The sequence below is a fragment of the Centruroides vittatus genome, unplaced genomic scaffold (genome assembly GCF_030686945.1).
Source record: "Centruroides vittatus isolate TY-2023 unplaced genomic scaffold, ASM3068694v2 contig_880, whole genome shotgun sequence".
Lineage (NCBI taxonomy): Eukaryota > Metazoa > Arthropoda > Arachnida > Scorpiones > Buthidae > Centruroides > Centruroides vittatus.
The window spans coordinates 1,441,986-1,458,641 of record NW_027122572.1 but is presented as its reverse complement, the minus strand read 5'-3'; the positions used below and the strand labels follow the sequence as shown (position 1 = coordinate 1,458,641).

The 16,656-nt window shown below is 34.7% G+C and overlaps 1 protein-coding gene and 1 long non-coding RNA gene across 5 annotated transcripts in view; one reads left to right on the top strand and one right to left on the bottom strand.

Annotated features, from left to right (window-relative positions):
* The window catches only part of LOC136983358 (uncharacterized), a 42,178-nt gene extending 40,526 nt beyond the window's left edge, over nucleotides 1–1,652 (bottom strand). The window contains exon 1 of the long non-coding RNA XR_010882032.1: nucleotides 1,571–1,652. This is a non-coding gene — a long non-coding RNA (uncharacterized lncRNA). The remainder of the gene's footprint in view (nucleotides 1–1,570) is intronic.
* A 35-nt stretch (nucleotides 1,653–1,687) lies between these two features.
* The window catches only part of LOC136983351 (dachshund homolog 1-like), a 95,282-nt gene continuing 80,313 nt past the window's right edge, over nucleotides 1,688–16,656 (top strand). For 2 of the 4 annotated variants that reach the window (XM_067280053.1, XM_067280054.1), the window contains exon 1: nucleotides 1,690–2,698. In XM_067280053.1, the coding sequence (XP_067136154.1) occupies nucleotides 1,962–2,698 (737 nt within the window). In that variant the 5' untranslated portion in view covers nucleotides 1,690–1,961. Of the gene's footprint in view, nucleotides 2,699–16,656 lie in introns of all 4 variants that reach the window. The other 2 variants (XM_067280055.1, XM_067280052.1) reach the window with 2 other exon arrangements.

Here is a 16,656-nt window from a genome sequence, read left to right as displayed (position 1 = left end):
AAAAAGGGGAAAAGGGGCCCGCTCTACCTCTGGGCCCCATATAAGTTTTCAACGGCCTGATTAAATCTATACTATATTACCTATATTGTCCTTAATGCGTAGACATCTGTGTAGATTGTTTCCTATAGAAACAAAGACTTTTACCTACTTTATCAATCCTTAAAAGATACGCGGGTTATACATGCGATGTTTACGTTGTGGTCTTATACTTGCATACGAACGGCGAACTAAAAAATCTTACGCTCGAATGCACATAAAAATCTATATTATAATAATAATATAAGAAATTATAGAAAAGTATTTATCTAAATAAAGTATCAGAATATTATAATTAAAGTTCTTAAAATTAGATATTAACAGAATTAATTAAGATCTTACACACGAGAGGCCTATTTAGGAAGCATATAAAATACAAAATAATCTTTCCTTCGGTTATAAAATATAAAATAATAAATGTAAAAACTTTAAAAAGAATTTAAAATTATTTTTTCTTTTTATAATTTAAACTGCTACAAAATTATAAAAGAGAATAAAAATTGTTCATTATACAAATATATCTCATAGCAGTATCATTTGTGTAGTTAAGTAGAATGTTTCTGCCAAAAATGCCGCATTACAACGACAGGTGTCACCACTTTTAGCAGAGATTAGCAAACCCTCAAAAATATGAATTATTTACATTACATATAAATGAAGAAGAGTGGAACGGTTAAAATGCCTACAAAACCTTGGCAATAAAATTGCATAAAAAAGTATTATTTTATGTACTAAATCGATACTTTAAGAAGTTATTAATCAATTTAAAACACAATAAAGAGCTACGATCGAGAAGTATCGATTGACTTTTAAAAAAAAATATAAATAAATAAAGAGTAAACACGGAGGGGTATGTTAATAGTTTAGATAGAAGGAAACAAATGCGAAAGGATAATATTAGCCGTCAATTGAAATACACCAATGTACAGAATCGGTAGATTAATGTACTAACTTAATTAATTACATTATTAATCACATAGACTAATGGTGTGCCTTAATTGAAATCAGTTCAATCGTCGCCCCCCTCTTTACCCACTGGTCACTATAGGACCTACATTAACCCTCTATTAACATTGTTTGTGTTGGATGTCTTAACGAGCGCGTATCTACTTCTCGAATGGAAAGGGAAAAAAAAGCTCGCTACAAAGCTCATTCGACAACTGTTGAACACTTTTGAGTCACTAAAAAGTTAATAAAATTATCGACAAACTAAATAATTAATTATGATTTTTTTTTCCTGTATTCGTTTAACGTTTTGTTAATTGTTGCCCAGATCCCGTCATTAAAGGGGATTTGTCTAAAACTATCAGCAGGGAAGAAGAGGAGAAGAGAGAAGTTGAAGGGAAGAAAAAAAAATATTCCGACCATTCGCTGGCTTAATTAGAATTTTTACAAGTGGATAAAGGACAAAAGAGTCAATTTTTGTTAAGAGTTGCGTTAGTTTTGGTTTAGTTAGGCCGAAACGATTTTTTAAAACGTTACGGACAGAGAAGGAGAAGCTTGCGAGAGATAAACATAGGAAAAAATGTCTTACCGTCTTTGGACGCGAGGGGGCAGCACCAGAGGGGCCGATCCAGATTGCCACCGGTGAAAGTAGTTCCGGAGATGGCACCGACGATCTGCGGTTAAAAAATCCACGCGCGCATTGTGCGGAACGAAAAGCAGTGATGCAAGTGGCCTGCCATTGGCTGAGAGGTGCGGGGAGAGAGACAGCCCGATTCTGTCTACCCCCGTCTCTTTCCCCAGCCGGGTTCTGTAACAGGCAGGACGGGGGATCGTAGCCACACAAAGAGGAGTCGGCATAATCGACAGCGTGGTGAGGGGACTGCAGACAGGCTTTGGGCGGCCGTCCACTCTGCTTCGCTAAAGATATACACGGAGGAACTCGTCCGGTCGAACACAGCTTTAAAGTTCTGGCAGTGGCCATGGATGGGAGTAGTGGGGAGGGTACTATCTCACCATCGGGCGATTTGTCATCTCCTCAGTCGCTGCAGACATCACCTAACCCGGACAGCAGCGGGTTGCCCGGTGACTCTGGCCAAATCTTGGCCGGTTCGAGCCCCAAGCCTGTTACTTCTATGGCAGGCTTACAGGGAGCGGGCAGCCAGGTGATCGGGGCAAATCGTTCCTCACCTGTTGGATCTCCGGGATCTGCCGTTCCTGCCGTGTCGGTGGCCAAGTCTTACGCGCCCGGTATCGTTTCGGCGGGTGCCCTATCCGCTTGTGGACCCAAACATCCGTTGGAACCACTCCCCTTGGGTCTGACGGCTCCTCGACCGGGTGGACCGAGTCAAGTGAACAGCTACGGACTTCACGGTGGCCGAATTCACACGGCCTCCCCGCCTGGACTTACTACAGACGCAACGGCCAACGATTGTCGTCTCATTGACTACAGAGGAGCTAAAGTGGCTGCATTCTTAGTCAATGGTGAATATCTGCTGTGTCTACCGCAAGCCTTCGAACTTTTCCTCAAACATCTGGTAGGAGGACTTCACACAGTTTATACAAAACTTAAGAGACTAGACATTACACCCATCGTCTGTAATGTGGAGCAAGTAAGAATTCTGAGGGGTCTAGGTGCCATACAACCGGGTGTCAACCGCTGCAAACTATTGTCTTGCAAGGACTTCGATTCTCTCTACAAAGACTGCACGACTGCCAGGTAAGTTGCCTCGATTTTTATTCGATTTTACGCGTCGTTAACCGTAACCTCGATCTTAACGCGACTAGGCCCGACTTTAAGACTAAATATTCTGCTCCTACTCTCACCGGTGCGGTATAGTCGGGGGGAGAACCGTGTTTAGATTTGTTTCACTCGAACACGTTGTCTCGTTGTCAACACACTCGGCTAAAGCACCCCGACGACCGGTTGCGAGCTCTTGATCGATGTCCCGCACGAAGTTGAGTTTCTGCAACCGGCCGCCTTCTTAACTAACTAAAAATTTACCACTTTTGCCACTCCGCCACCCTCCAAAACCACAAAATTCTCATCATTCTAGACCTACAACTGTCTTCTAAACTAGTTAACTAATTTAACATTTGCAATAGCATAAAGCTACAACCACAAATTAAGCTAAAAGATATTGTTTTAGCTAGTAAATACATTCGATATTTAAGTTGGAAAACTTTTTAAGTGGTCCTTTCTCTTCTCAACTTAGACTAGTTTAGTTCTGTTAGGGTATTGTATCAATTTTAAACTGCAGATGGCGCCCTAAGCAGTCCTTTTAACTCCATTTACTTGGCATTCTATATATAACCAGATAACACTTCCTCTCACTAATAATAGCGCATAAAATCATATTAGCATCGTCCCGAAAACAAATGAGAACATAGTCCAATATCTAAAAAAATAAATAAAGCGCGTAGTTACTTAGAAAAAAATTAATTTTTTAACTTCCCTTGATCTCTTATAATCAAATAAAAATATTTTCTATCTTCCAACAGCGCTAACAGGTTTAAGATATATTTTTAGAATAAAAAGAGATTGTTTAGGCAACATAAAGGTGTTGGCGATAGATATAATGTTTAATTAGAAGTGCAGGAAGGTTTTATGAATTAGAGAAAATAAATTTAGAGGTGTTTTAAAGCGTGGAGTGCCGCTCCGGTAGCTGCGAAACGAGTATAATTTCAATTAAAAGAGCGGAATTCCCAAGATTTCATTAAACTAATACGAATGTTATCTAAATAAGCGAAGTGGCTTTATATAACCAAAGTGGAGGAAATAAAATTATCCCGCAGGAGTCCTTATTAGAAATCCAATCAATCCTCTCCACTCACTATCGACTTTTCTAGTACGAAATTCGTGTAAATTCGTGGAAAAAGCATCAATCAGCGGTTTAGAAAGAGTAGAAAACAAGAGAATCAATGAAGAAGAGAGAACGTTTAAAGGGGGATGCTTCGACAAATCTCAACGTCTGGTCACGCGATAGAAAGCATCTGTCGTTGTAACGCTTAGCTCTATTACATCCCTCTTCTTAATCTTAATCTTAATCCCATTCCGGGCAGAATTTTGTACCGAATGTTTCTTCAAAGTGGCGAATTAAAAAACAATATAAAATACCCAAACTGTTCGACCGTTTTGTGGAATTCGCTTTTAATTACCGCTTTTCGACTCGAACGATTGTTTGCTCGAATAGAAAATCTCCGAATGCTGAAAAGATCTTTCAACCAGAAGCTTTTACGTTTCTAAACGCTATTTACTTCGCTAAAGGTTCGTGACGAGGATCGCTAACCGCTAGATATTAAACACGTCATCGTGAGAGCGTGATGAGTGACTGTCCGGCACTTGTGGACAATGGCAAGACCACTTTCACATCCACAATCAATGGTATGAGAAAATCCAGCGCAGCTCTTTTATTCTATAATATCCAAGAGAATCCCGTTCCTTTCTAGTCAAATTTTACTAAAGTTGCTTTTTTTTAGTCAATTTTTATCTATTTCATAAAATTGCCATATTATAAAAGTTTAGCAGGGGTGCTCCTTTATGTAAACTTTTGGTGAAGGTCTGCAATATCCTGGACAGGTTTTAAAGAGATTTCTTTCATTTAATGGAATATATTTCGTTCTCTAAAATTTTGGAAGGTTTCATTCATTCTGTATCAATGTAATGGGTAGAATCTATTGCGCTAACTTTTGAATGGAATTTGTTCCATTTTAATGAAATCTTAGGCAGTTTGTTTCATTCGACAACAATTTAATAGAGTATATTCTGTTCTCTGAAACTTCAGAGAGGTTTTGTTTCATTCCGTAAAATTCTAAAAAGTGTTTTGCATGTTTCTAAAAACGTTTAAAAGAGCTAGTCGATTCTATAAATATATAATATAGTTTTAAGATTGATGGAGTAACATTAAAAAAATTGGTTTTAGTAGTGTTTGCTTCACCTTATTAATGTTTATAATATTAAAATAGTAAAAGAGAAACTATTTATTTTGGTAGGATTTTTCTCATCCCCGTCTGTAGGTAGGTAGATAAGTGATATTAGCTACAATTAAGTACTTCAGTACAAAAATCTTACAATGCTTTGTTAAAAATCCTGTCCCGTTTCGATTAAACTATTAAAAACTTTGGAACTCAGAATTAAATAGGGTATTGGAAAGGGGGGTTGCTTTTTTATTTTTCTCTCAAGCTAGACATTCCATTAGAAACACAATATTTTATCTGGGTGCGTCATCTGCAAAAACCAACCCGTCTAAACGTGTAATTATGGTCATTATGTATACTGTAATTTCTGTCCATGGATAGTGTCTACGATGGACGGTTGCAGGACCAATTATTAGATGTCGGCCTCTGACGATACACTTCATTGGCCTTTTACCTAAAGGCTTACACCTTTGCCTTATATATTTCTTTTTTCCTCACTTTTCTTTAGAAACATCGTAATTATATCTCTTTCACGCGCATTTTACGTTAGATATTTTTTTTTTTATTTTTCAATTTTTAAACCGTTTCACTTTTGTGAAATCGACTTCTATAGGCTCTTTCGAGAAGGGGGATCTCTTCTTCTGCAGCTAATTAAGTTCATCCAAACGCGTAGAAATTGAATTGTTCTAGAAAAGAATGACAAAGAAATGAATTTTTATCATTTAAAACGTAGAAAGAAATATAAAATTCTTAATTGAAAAGAGCCATTACTTATGTATCGTTGCGTTGTAGCGTAAAGGACATTGATTTTACTTATTCTACGCCTCTCTTCTGCTATAACTAATGAAGATGTCTCGTTTTAGCTTAGGCCTACGTTAATTAATATCTCAATATATAATTTAGAGTTAAAGGTAATTATTTATGCTCCTTTTAAACACTAAACAAGCAGGAGAATCAACTTAAACTTGCGAACTTAATCTAGTTGAAGTACATTTTTCTAAACAGGATTAAAATTAACAACTTGAAAGAATGCTTATGTGATTATATAAATAAGACTTCATGTTAAGGTTACAAAAACGTACATGTTTGTAGCCTTATTTTCTCAGGCCTAACGTAAATTGCCGCCTAGAAGATTAGCCAAACTTGAAGTCTTAACGCTAAATACTTAGGGAGATAGCTTTATATTATAGATATAAAAATAACTAACCAATTCTAGCTTGATTTTAGGCTAAAATTTCACTTTAGTTTTTGATAAATAATGAATTTCAGACATTTCATTTTATATATAGATATATATGTATTATAATTAGCCGTTAATCAGGCATCAAGGCTTACATTCAATTTTAAATTTTAAGCCAAAGAGAAATTAATATAGAATGACGAAGCGACAAAATAAGGTTTTGTAAAGCTAAATGAAATTTATATGGTTCTGTACGACTCTTGTAGGCTTCGAAAATCATACAGAAAGTTTATAAATATATAAAATTATCAAGGCCTATTATAGATTAAGATTTAATTTATTAATTATTATTTAATTTTTTAACAAACAACATTAATAGAGAAATTTTAAGTGTAAGTTTTTATTTATAGTCTTACATTTATTCTTCGTAAAACATGCTGTAAATATTAAATTTTTATAAGGATTAAACCAGTCGTAATAACATTAGATGAATCGAAATTATGACGTGTTAATAGAGTTGTGGATGTATTGTTTTTTGACAGGCCTAAGGATAACATAAGGAATAACAGGATAAATTTATTGTTCGGTGCTAATGACACGTTGTATGCCGACAAAGCAATGCTTTTCAAAAGATTCGTCTCGATTCTACGAACGTTTAAGTCAATTTTTGAAGGGTTTTCTGGGTGATGTAAACATCTTTATTAGTTTAGAACAATTTTTGACCATAGAAATATAAAGTGCCTCATAACATCCCTAAGCATGTGTATCATTAAAGCATTGTATCGCTAAGTATACAATACGTTAATTAATAGGTGTTTCTTCTAATCTTGTAAATTAGTTTCTGTTTATGAAAACTCCAAAAATAGGCCTTTAAGATAATTTTGTTTAAATAAATAATAATATCGATAATAATAAATAATTCTATTTTCACAATTTAGTTCATACAAATTCATTTTGAAAATGTTCTTTAATATCCGATTCCGTTCAGTTTTATCATAAGGATACTCATTTTCGGATTATGAATTTTAAAGTTTAGACAAGTTCAAAAATAAAACTTATTAGGAAAAAAAAATCTGATGAACTACATCACGTGTAGTCAGTGGGTGGTATAGAGTAAGGTCAAAGTAAAGTGATTTCTTTGTTCCTTTCTGAAAGATGAATAATCATTCATGAGTACAACAAACATGGAGAAACTGTTCTACCCCTCTTCCATTCTTCTTCCCTTTCTGAACACATCGTCGGAATACTAGGGGACTAAGGTTAATAGCCTCGTGCCTACAATATCCCCCTTAGTGTGTATGTGTGCACACACACACACACACAGACACACACATACACACACACACACTCACTCACTCTCTCTCTCTCTCTGTCTCTCTTTCTCTCTCTTTTAATAACCATTCTTTTGTCTCAAGATGGTTTTCATGTCTGGGAAAGATGTGCGAAATTCATCGTGGCGAAAAAGAATTCTTTTGTCAAATAATTAGGAATGAGAGAAAGTAGCGTGGTTTTCTGTTAAATTTACCGAGTCGAAAAAGAGTTGAGTGTGTAATTTATACCATTAAATATTTGAAAAAATCGCCTGAAAGATCTTTTTAGTGATGGAAGAGAATAAGTTGATGGTCATTGTAAATTCTTTATTCCATTCAAACTACTTTTGGAACTGTTGGAATGTTCGTTTAGATCGAACTTTCTATTGTGTTAACGAATTTAAAAAACTATAGTTTTAAGCTAAAACAATTCATTACTTTAGGAATTTCAATATAATCTAGCCGATACATAAGAGAAAATTTTAAATTGAAATTCGCTACCAGAACGGTTTGTATCCTTGTACATCAAAATAAGGATGTTTTTTCTCGATTCTTTTAAGGATAATTAAGTATATAAGATCTTAAAAATAGGCAGCAGACTCAGCTTTCAATCCTTTTATGGTTGTAAAAGAAGACAAGACACATTATGCTGTATTTCGGTAGAATTTATCACCATGAACTGTCACGCCTGTGTTAAAACGTGTCAGCTTATTCACTAGGAGAAATTTTTAATGACCTGTGAAATCGAATGCAGTGTAAGCGTGAAGTTGGAAGTTGTGCTATAGTATATCTCATTAGCAAGCTAAGTATGATCAAATGTACTGAAAGTCTCTGCATATTACCACTGTATATTGGGAGAAATGTTGCTCTCGTCATACAAACGTATACGAAATTCGAGCCCGAAATCGCTTAAATTCGCCTCGCATCTATATTATACAAGCGCCACTTTAAAATCTTGTTTTGAAACGGCCTGCGTAACAATATTGGTATATGAAAATCTTGATTTAAACCACTGAACCGTTAAAGTAACGGTTGTAATTGATAATATTCGAAATTTTTATGTCATCTTTGCTCGTTAAAACAGTTCAATTTTGATTGAAAAATGTGTTTTAAAAGCTAATTTATGCCTGATTTAAAGATGTTTTCCAGAGCATCGTACACAGAAGAAAAAAAAAATCCGATCTTCTCGTTACGTCAATGTTTTATTGTAGATAAACTTTTAAAATTTCACGTTTTATAATTTATTTTCATTAATCGAAATAAGTTAAAGTAAATCAGAAAGTCGGATTGAAATCTGGTTTTAAAACATCATCCATAAGACGATAGAAAAATATTCGAATTTAATTATATATTAGAAGAAATTTTCATAAAATTTTCAGGTATTATAATTCATTTTTACTATCCGAGAGGTCAAATAATAATTGAAAAATGCCTTACACGTTTTAATTTAAACCCGGTTTTAAAACGTCATGGCAAAAATATCACAAACCAATTAATGAAAGGTTTTTTAATGGCGAAGCAGATGTCATTTTCTTTAAAAATTTTCAGGTTTTATAACTCATGGAGGCTGGTCAATAGAGGTCAAATAGTTATTGGAAAGAGCAAAGACCGGGAGGACTACCTGGCGTGGCCTCTGTTGAGTCGTGGCCAGGTTTCGTCTTTGAGTTAGGTTCTGTACACGTGAGCCGATTATTAATAATCGTTACCAATCATAAAGAGTGTCATCTTTATATTGGTATAAATAACTCTAATGGCGACTTAAATCCGAGATATTAGTCCGTAGATCGAAAGGAGGACTGGGATGTTCATTAAACTCGACCCGGTCTACAACGAACGTGGGTGAAAATGTCAGTCCATCGCACGTGCCACTTTGGATCCCGCAATGTATGATGGGACTATATGACGTCAGTTAACTGTCCCGTCGGGATATGATGCTATAATAGTATAGCTGGAACAGTGTTTGCCCATACAATAGCAGACATGGGGTTGGCAAGCGATCGACTGCGCTCCAGTCGGAGGCGGTCACTAAGCATGGCACATTGTAACGAGGTTTATAGACTTACCTGTTTTTGTCTGTCAACACTTTGTATAGATGCTAAAATGCACTTTAAACGGGGAAGAATAGTAGTTATCTTTCAAGCATTTTACACCAAATTGGCAGTTCGGATGTACTAAAATGTTACGTTTCCAGCTTTTTACAAACCGACTCTTTTGGATTGTTTGTGTAACTTTTTTTATGGTAGGCCTAGTTTTATTAACGAAATTTTAACAAATACCTAATTTTTAAAATTAAATTTCTTTAAATTCTCCTCGCTTGACAAACGATTTATCTTCATATTTCATTTAAAACGAGAAAGAAAAAAACAAACGATCATATTCGAGTTCATCTTTCATTGAGATTGTAATTTACCTTAAAGAACCTTATCAAGATGGCGATTTTTCTATTTTTAAATCTATAGGCCGTCTTTGAGATAAATTTTAAAGCAATATATATTCTTTTTACAGCGTATGAAGTGTAATTTTAAATCTTATAAGTAGAAAATAGCCGAGAAGAAATATTTTTTAATGGAAGTTGTGTAGGCCTCGTCGAGTAGGCCATTTAATTGTGTGTGAGGGCATTTTGAGCAATTCGTTGACAGCAGAAGATAGCTAATTCGTTATTTTTTTCTCAGTCGAGAGAAAATTTACGACTCTTCTCCGAATTATAATCTTTCGTTTAGGTTTAAGACGTTGGAGCGTGGTACCACAGTACCTATAACTAGAGGCACGAAAAGTGGAAGGTTGGCATGTGTGGAGTTACACGAAGTTTTGTAGATACTAAAGCGACACAAATCACTGTCCCTGTTGGCCGAAGACGTAATGAGGATTTCTACATGCGAATCATCACGTCGGTTCATACCATCACGATTTTAGTCGAAGATAAAGTTGTGTGGCCCCCTCCACGAACTGTGTTTCACTGTCCATTCATAAATCTACTGCTTGATTCAATTATTTCTTCGCGGTAATCGATGTCACGAAAAACCAACAAATGCTTCTAGTCGTTGTGTGAGGTCCTTTTTTTACTAACTTATACATTCAAAAATATCAATATTTTCATTATGTTAAATCATTGAAATGATAGGGAGCCCCATTGTTGCTCTTCCAAAAAAGTCTTTTTTGTATCGGCTGATTTTTACCATTTTCTAATCTCACTTTGTGATCTCTCTTCTATCATCTAGACTAGAGATGATAAAATGATTGCACTTGGGTCACATGTGGTATAATTCTTATAATGAATTACGGCCATATTTTATTAACTAACTTGCTACGTATGGTAGTAAATTATCATTTAAGTACTAATTGTGTTTATGTATTTTTAGAAACTTTATATGATTTTTTAGAATTAACTCTTAGATCTATAAGGCCTAAGTCTATTGACCTTTTAGATTACGTTACCTTTCTACAAATATCCATAGCTCGATGTGATCACGTTGAATTATAATGGAGTCATTTCTGTAGCAAAGGCCTACATATTAGAATATTTTAACTAAACTTCGCAATAATGCTATAATTATAAACTTTAATTTTATTTTAGTTTTAACGGTATTAAAACATAGATGTCGATAATTGCTGGAACGAGAAAGTATAGCAACCAATAAAGATTTCTATAAAATTAAGAATTTATGTCTTTAATTAATTTAAATACGAGCTTAATACTTTGAACTTTTAAAAAAGATTTCGTTAAAAATATAAAAAAGTAACATTTTAGAGTTAAAAAACAAAAATGATTAAGTTTAGCAACTCAAACAACGAGATGTTCTATTTTTCTATATCACTTAACGGTAGGAACGATGTTGGAAAAGTTTAAATTTTGAAAAAATAAAGTTTTTATATCTAATTATTATAATAGAATAACTAATTTTCGGATATTAATCCTTTAATTTGAAATAAAAACGAAGCGAGTCAACTGTTTACATTAAAACTACATTAGAAACAATCCACGACAGAGATTCTTTTTTTCTCGAGCGTTACGATGTATGTATGTATATATATATATGAGTTTACTTATTCTTTTTTTCCTAAGAGAAAAATCCACATTCAACTTTAAACTATGGAAAACAACAGTGGAGCGCTTAGAAAGGCCTGGAAGGATTGATTACTCTCGCCTACACATTATCAGCAATGAAGAAGCAGAGTTGACACAATACTGTCACTGTATGCAGAAAGAGTACATTGCCGTTCGACAATAGACCACAGGAAATGTGGGGACAGAGACACTAGTGGAAGCATTAAACAGCCTGCAGCCAGAACCCCAGCTAAGAAAGTGGAGACTGTAAATAGAAAGAAACGATTAAAGTATTTTTACCCTCCCAACCGGCGCTTCTACCCCCCTCTACTCAGCAACAGGCTGTGATACAAACTGTCTTTTCGTCCTTTCTCATCGATCTTTATATCTGTTAGAATAAGCAAAGGCTAGATGGAATTTAACAGTCTTAATGATTTCAACAAAGCCATATGTTGTCGTGGGAACCTTTCTCTTCTATTGGCAATTCCTTTCCCTCTATAGGTTGCTATAGATAAAGTAACTTGTCTCAATTTTCTAACATTAATTTCCTTATATTGCTCGCTCTCCTTCTCAATTATCTAAACTATGGTCTATTATTTTTGGTATTTTGTATAAACGTTCCTATCCGCGATTAAATCTATTCGATAAGATATTAAGACGATGTAATAGTTTTGTTTTGTTACTTGGCGCAATTTAATTATGCCTTGTAACAATGGTACAACTCGATTACCCTCCATTTGTTTACGTGGTATAATAATCTACGGTTTGATAGAATTATATGATAGGACTTATAACAATAAATGTACGATTTAATTTTAAGTACTTGGTACGATACACACGATACAATTTAAGAACACGAGACAACAACTAGTCGAATTTAATTATGTCGATAAACAATGGTACAACACATATTATTTATATACTAATAATAAATGATAAAATCTAATTATTTGATCCAATACACTAATGGTATATGACAGGGATATCTAAACTAATGTAATAATATCTTTTGGTACAGCAATAATTAAATTAGATGGTACAATAATAATTGCATACAGTTTATTACCTGGCATAAATATTATCTATAAGTTATATCTACTTGGTACAATTATATTTTATACAATTAGTCGGTATATTTACTTATCTGGTACAATCCATACTCCAATATATTTATCTGATATCACGTTAAGTATAACAACAATGTACAGTACATACTATCTAGTAGATAGAAAATTACATATGCTACGATTTACTTATAACGTACAGTAATAATAGCGTATAGAATTTGAGTAAATAGAATAAGAATATCTATATAATTTAATATATTTTATTGCAGAAATAATATTATAGATTTTCCTGGTGTGTTTATCTGTCTGTTTCCGGTGATAGGTAACGTTTAAAATTGACATCTATTAGAACTACTAGCCTTTGGTGAGTATTGAAAAAAATAGAGAAGAAAAAAATCTGTTTCAGTACAATCGAAGTAATACACTCCCCTTACTCAATAAACCGCCAACATTCCAGATTCTCATTCCTTCCATTCTATCCGGCTTAATCCCTAACGCCATTTAAACAAGAGAAGCCAAGTAGTTGCCCGTTTGGAGCAAAATCCCACATTGCTATTGAAATCACCCTCTTCGGAGTAGCTAAGCTGTCCTTAACGTTTCAGAACGCATCTAGTTTGTTACGTCAAGTAGCGTAAAATAGGCTTAGCAAGGTCCAGGTGACGGCACTTGCCCGGTTGGATCTTTTCCTTTTCTCGATACCGACGTCATGTTTGGAGGGGGCAAGAAAAAGCGGCACATCTGACCGGTGTCAAACTAGTCCAATACAAGACGACAATAGCGAGTTCCCTGTCCGTGAAGTGTTGAATATAGCGGCTTTTTTATATTATTATTATTCTTTACTCCACCGGGAATATTTGTTTGTCGATTTCTGTTTGCTGAAAAAATATCCTGTAAAAAATAATATTTTTACAATGATTTTTGTAATTTGTATTCTATGTATTGTTTTCTGAGCGCTCGCAACACAAATAGCTTCAGGCCTCCTCATGAGCAATAGTAAAATTATAAAGATCTAATTTACGGTGTGACCAAATGTTACTTTAATGGCAAACGTGACTTTTGTCTTATTGTCATTTAGAAATGTACTTTGAATTTTATCAACGTTTAATTTGTATGCAAACCTTCATACGTTTTAGTTTTACGATTGGCACTTCGTTCATCAACAAACATCAGAACATTAAAATGGTTATCATCGCATCTATTTTTGCTTTAATGTCCAGAGAGAGAGAATTTATTGGGGTCATAGTTTAGATAAGTGCAAAGAACGCTGTTTTAAATGGCGATTTTACTCTTTGATATCCTTTATACCTTTAAAGTAATTATTCATATAAAATAATACCGAAAAAGTGTTTGTATGCCCGAGGGTGGTTCTAACATCTTCGCGTTTGTGGAAGTTAGGCGCGCGAGACCAAAGTTGTGTTAACAATTCCAGAAATGGTGCAAACTTGTAATGAGTGTAAGCGCGATCCAGATGTCGCTTTTCTTACAGATTTCCTGTTCTTTGCAAATCTCCTATGTGGGCTGACATGTTTTACTATCACACGGGATGACGTGCCTCGGCACACTATCAAAAAGAGAAAAAAACCTGTCCCATCTGCGGTGTTATTGTCCAATCTTCTCTTGGGTGGTGACGCTACCTCGACAGTTCACTCGGACAAGGAGACAGTGGGCACAGAACCAGGTCCTGATTGAGTGCCTATTGTGATCGGTGCCTTCGTGAAACACAACAAACAGAGAATGCTAAATTCATCTTCATCCATCTTGTGTACTCTGGAGTCTGTTGTCAGTGGGTTCCCCAAGCGACGCAGGCGTGATTCGTTGTCCCCCTTTTGCTCGTTTGCGTCCGTCTGTGGTACTCCGAGAAACGAAGAGCCTATCCCCACCCACGTTACAAACTCGATAAACTTTCGGCCATTGGGGAAGATCGAGTCCTTTGAAATCTCGAAATATCCCAAAAGACGGTGTTGACGACTTTATTAAAGTTGATCATTTTCGAGGCGGGTGCCATTTTAAACAATTTTATCCGCAAATTTAAACATGGCTGGACGTTTGCAAAGGCCGGCCTCCGAGGCGGATGCTATAGAATTGACTTCAACCATGGAAGTAAGAGGCCCTTGGGTGGCATCCCTTAACCAACTTCGTCACGACTGGTGGAGAGAAGCGAGCGCCCCTCGCGGCCATTTGGAAAACACTCCTAAAGGTATCCCATATTTATTATAGTTTATTAAAATTATTAAGCATCCCCAAGAAGTTTTTTAGTAAATGGAACTACATTACGATGTCCACACCTGTATACATTTAGCTGTATATTGCTTACAGGTGATTATAAGTTGTTCGTGTCTCTAGGGGATCACGCCCTATGATTTTTATAGCGAAATCTACTTCTCTCCCTAGGAATGTCTGGTATGTTTCTTTAAACTAGGGATTATACTCTCCTAAAAAAACACAACATCAACTCATTTTAGACAATTCTAATGTGTAAATATTTCTATAAAAACATCAGTTTTCTTTAATGAATACACACGTTAAAAAATACACTCTTCGAATGTTATTAACAAAGATTATATATTTCTAAACTTGAGATTTATAAGGGGAAAGTTTAATAAGAAGCATCTTAATTATCTTCTAAATTGATAATTGAGTTTATAAAAAAAAGTTTTCAAAGATCAAGTTCGAGTCTCGAAATTACCTGCCAAACTATGGGTGAATACATAAAAAACACGAAAAAAATGGGGGCGAATCTTCCTATTTAACCCCCAAAAATCTCTTTCGTAATTAGGTAGCATCTTTATCTCTAGATTTCTTTAGAAAAGTTTTAAAGTAAACGCTTCAAACAATGAAAATATTGTGGGGAAAAAGGAGTTACTCAATTATAAACATATGAAAGCGAATTAAGGATATAAAAAGTATTCATAAGAGTTTAATTACTATCGATAAATACTTTTTATAAAGTGTAGACGGTCAGAAGAGAATGTTAAAACTTCTAAAAGAATTTTCCGATGAAGTGTGTGTGTGTGTGTGTAGATTTCCTTTGCGAGAGATAAGAAAATGCCAATAAATAAAATGAGTTTTAATTTATCTAAAAAAATAAAGAAAAAAGTTGCATTTGTTGCTCTTAAAAACCTTTACACGAGAGACACTACTACTTTGATAGCATCGAACAACTTCTAACTGTAGCACTCTTCTTACTATCTGTATCAAATCAGTATGACCTTTCTACCTAACTTTTGACCTCCTTCCTCTCTTTCTCGTTTAGATTCTAAGGCTATAAGAGATAGGCCTTTCATATTTCACTGCGGTTTTTCTTTACACTTCAGTTAATTACGCTTTAATTTGCATTTTCCTAAGGCCTATACAATGTTATAAATATATAAAAACATTCTATTATTTTGCGCTTTTGTTAAAATTGAAAAGAAACTTTATTTTAATTTAAAATTGGTGATTGTTTCATCTAAAATTATGTTGACCGTTCTAAAAACTAATAATAAAAAAAAAAGCTTTAAAAGAAGGGAAGAATCATTTTTGAGCATGGAATGCTTCCTTAAGAAAAAAAAAAAGATTAATTCTTTGTCATGTTTGCTTCACTAGGAAAATTTGTTCGTCTCTGAACACGAATTCGTCTTTAATAATTTTCTTCAAAGTGTTCCCCCTTTTTTTATTGAGAGAAATGATGGAAAAGATAAAAAAGAGTAAGAGTAAGAGAGGGAGTTAAAATGTCAACAATGGAATATTAAATCAGTTTTTAGTTAAATTGTTCACGTGAAAAATTAAATATCATTATTAAGACGAGTGACATAAATTGTTGTTATTTTTAAGTACAGTATACATGTGTCAACGCTAGAGTACAATAACCAGAACACGAGGGATAGACTGCATGTTTAGCTTATTTATGACAGCATGAGAAATACCATACTGACATACCAAATAAACGGAGACACCAATTTGATAGCGCCCTACACCTTCTAAACTGTAACAGAGCTCTCTATCTAGCACAAATCAAAACTGCCCTCTCTACCTAACCTTTGACCTTCTTCCCCTCTTTCTCTTTCGGATTCTAAAGCCTTAAAAACATAGGTCTTTCACGTTCCACTGCGGTTTGTCTTTAAGAAAAGTCGTTAAACAAGAAATGCAATTTGTTCGACCCACTTAAACATCCTCCTT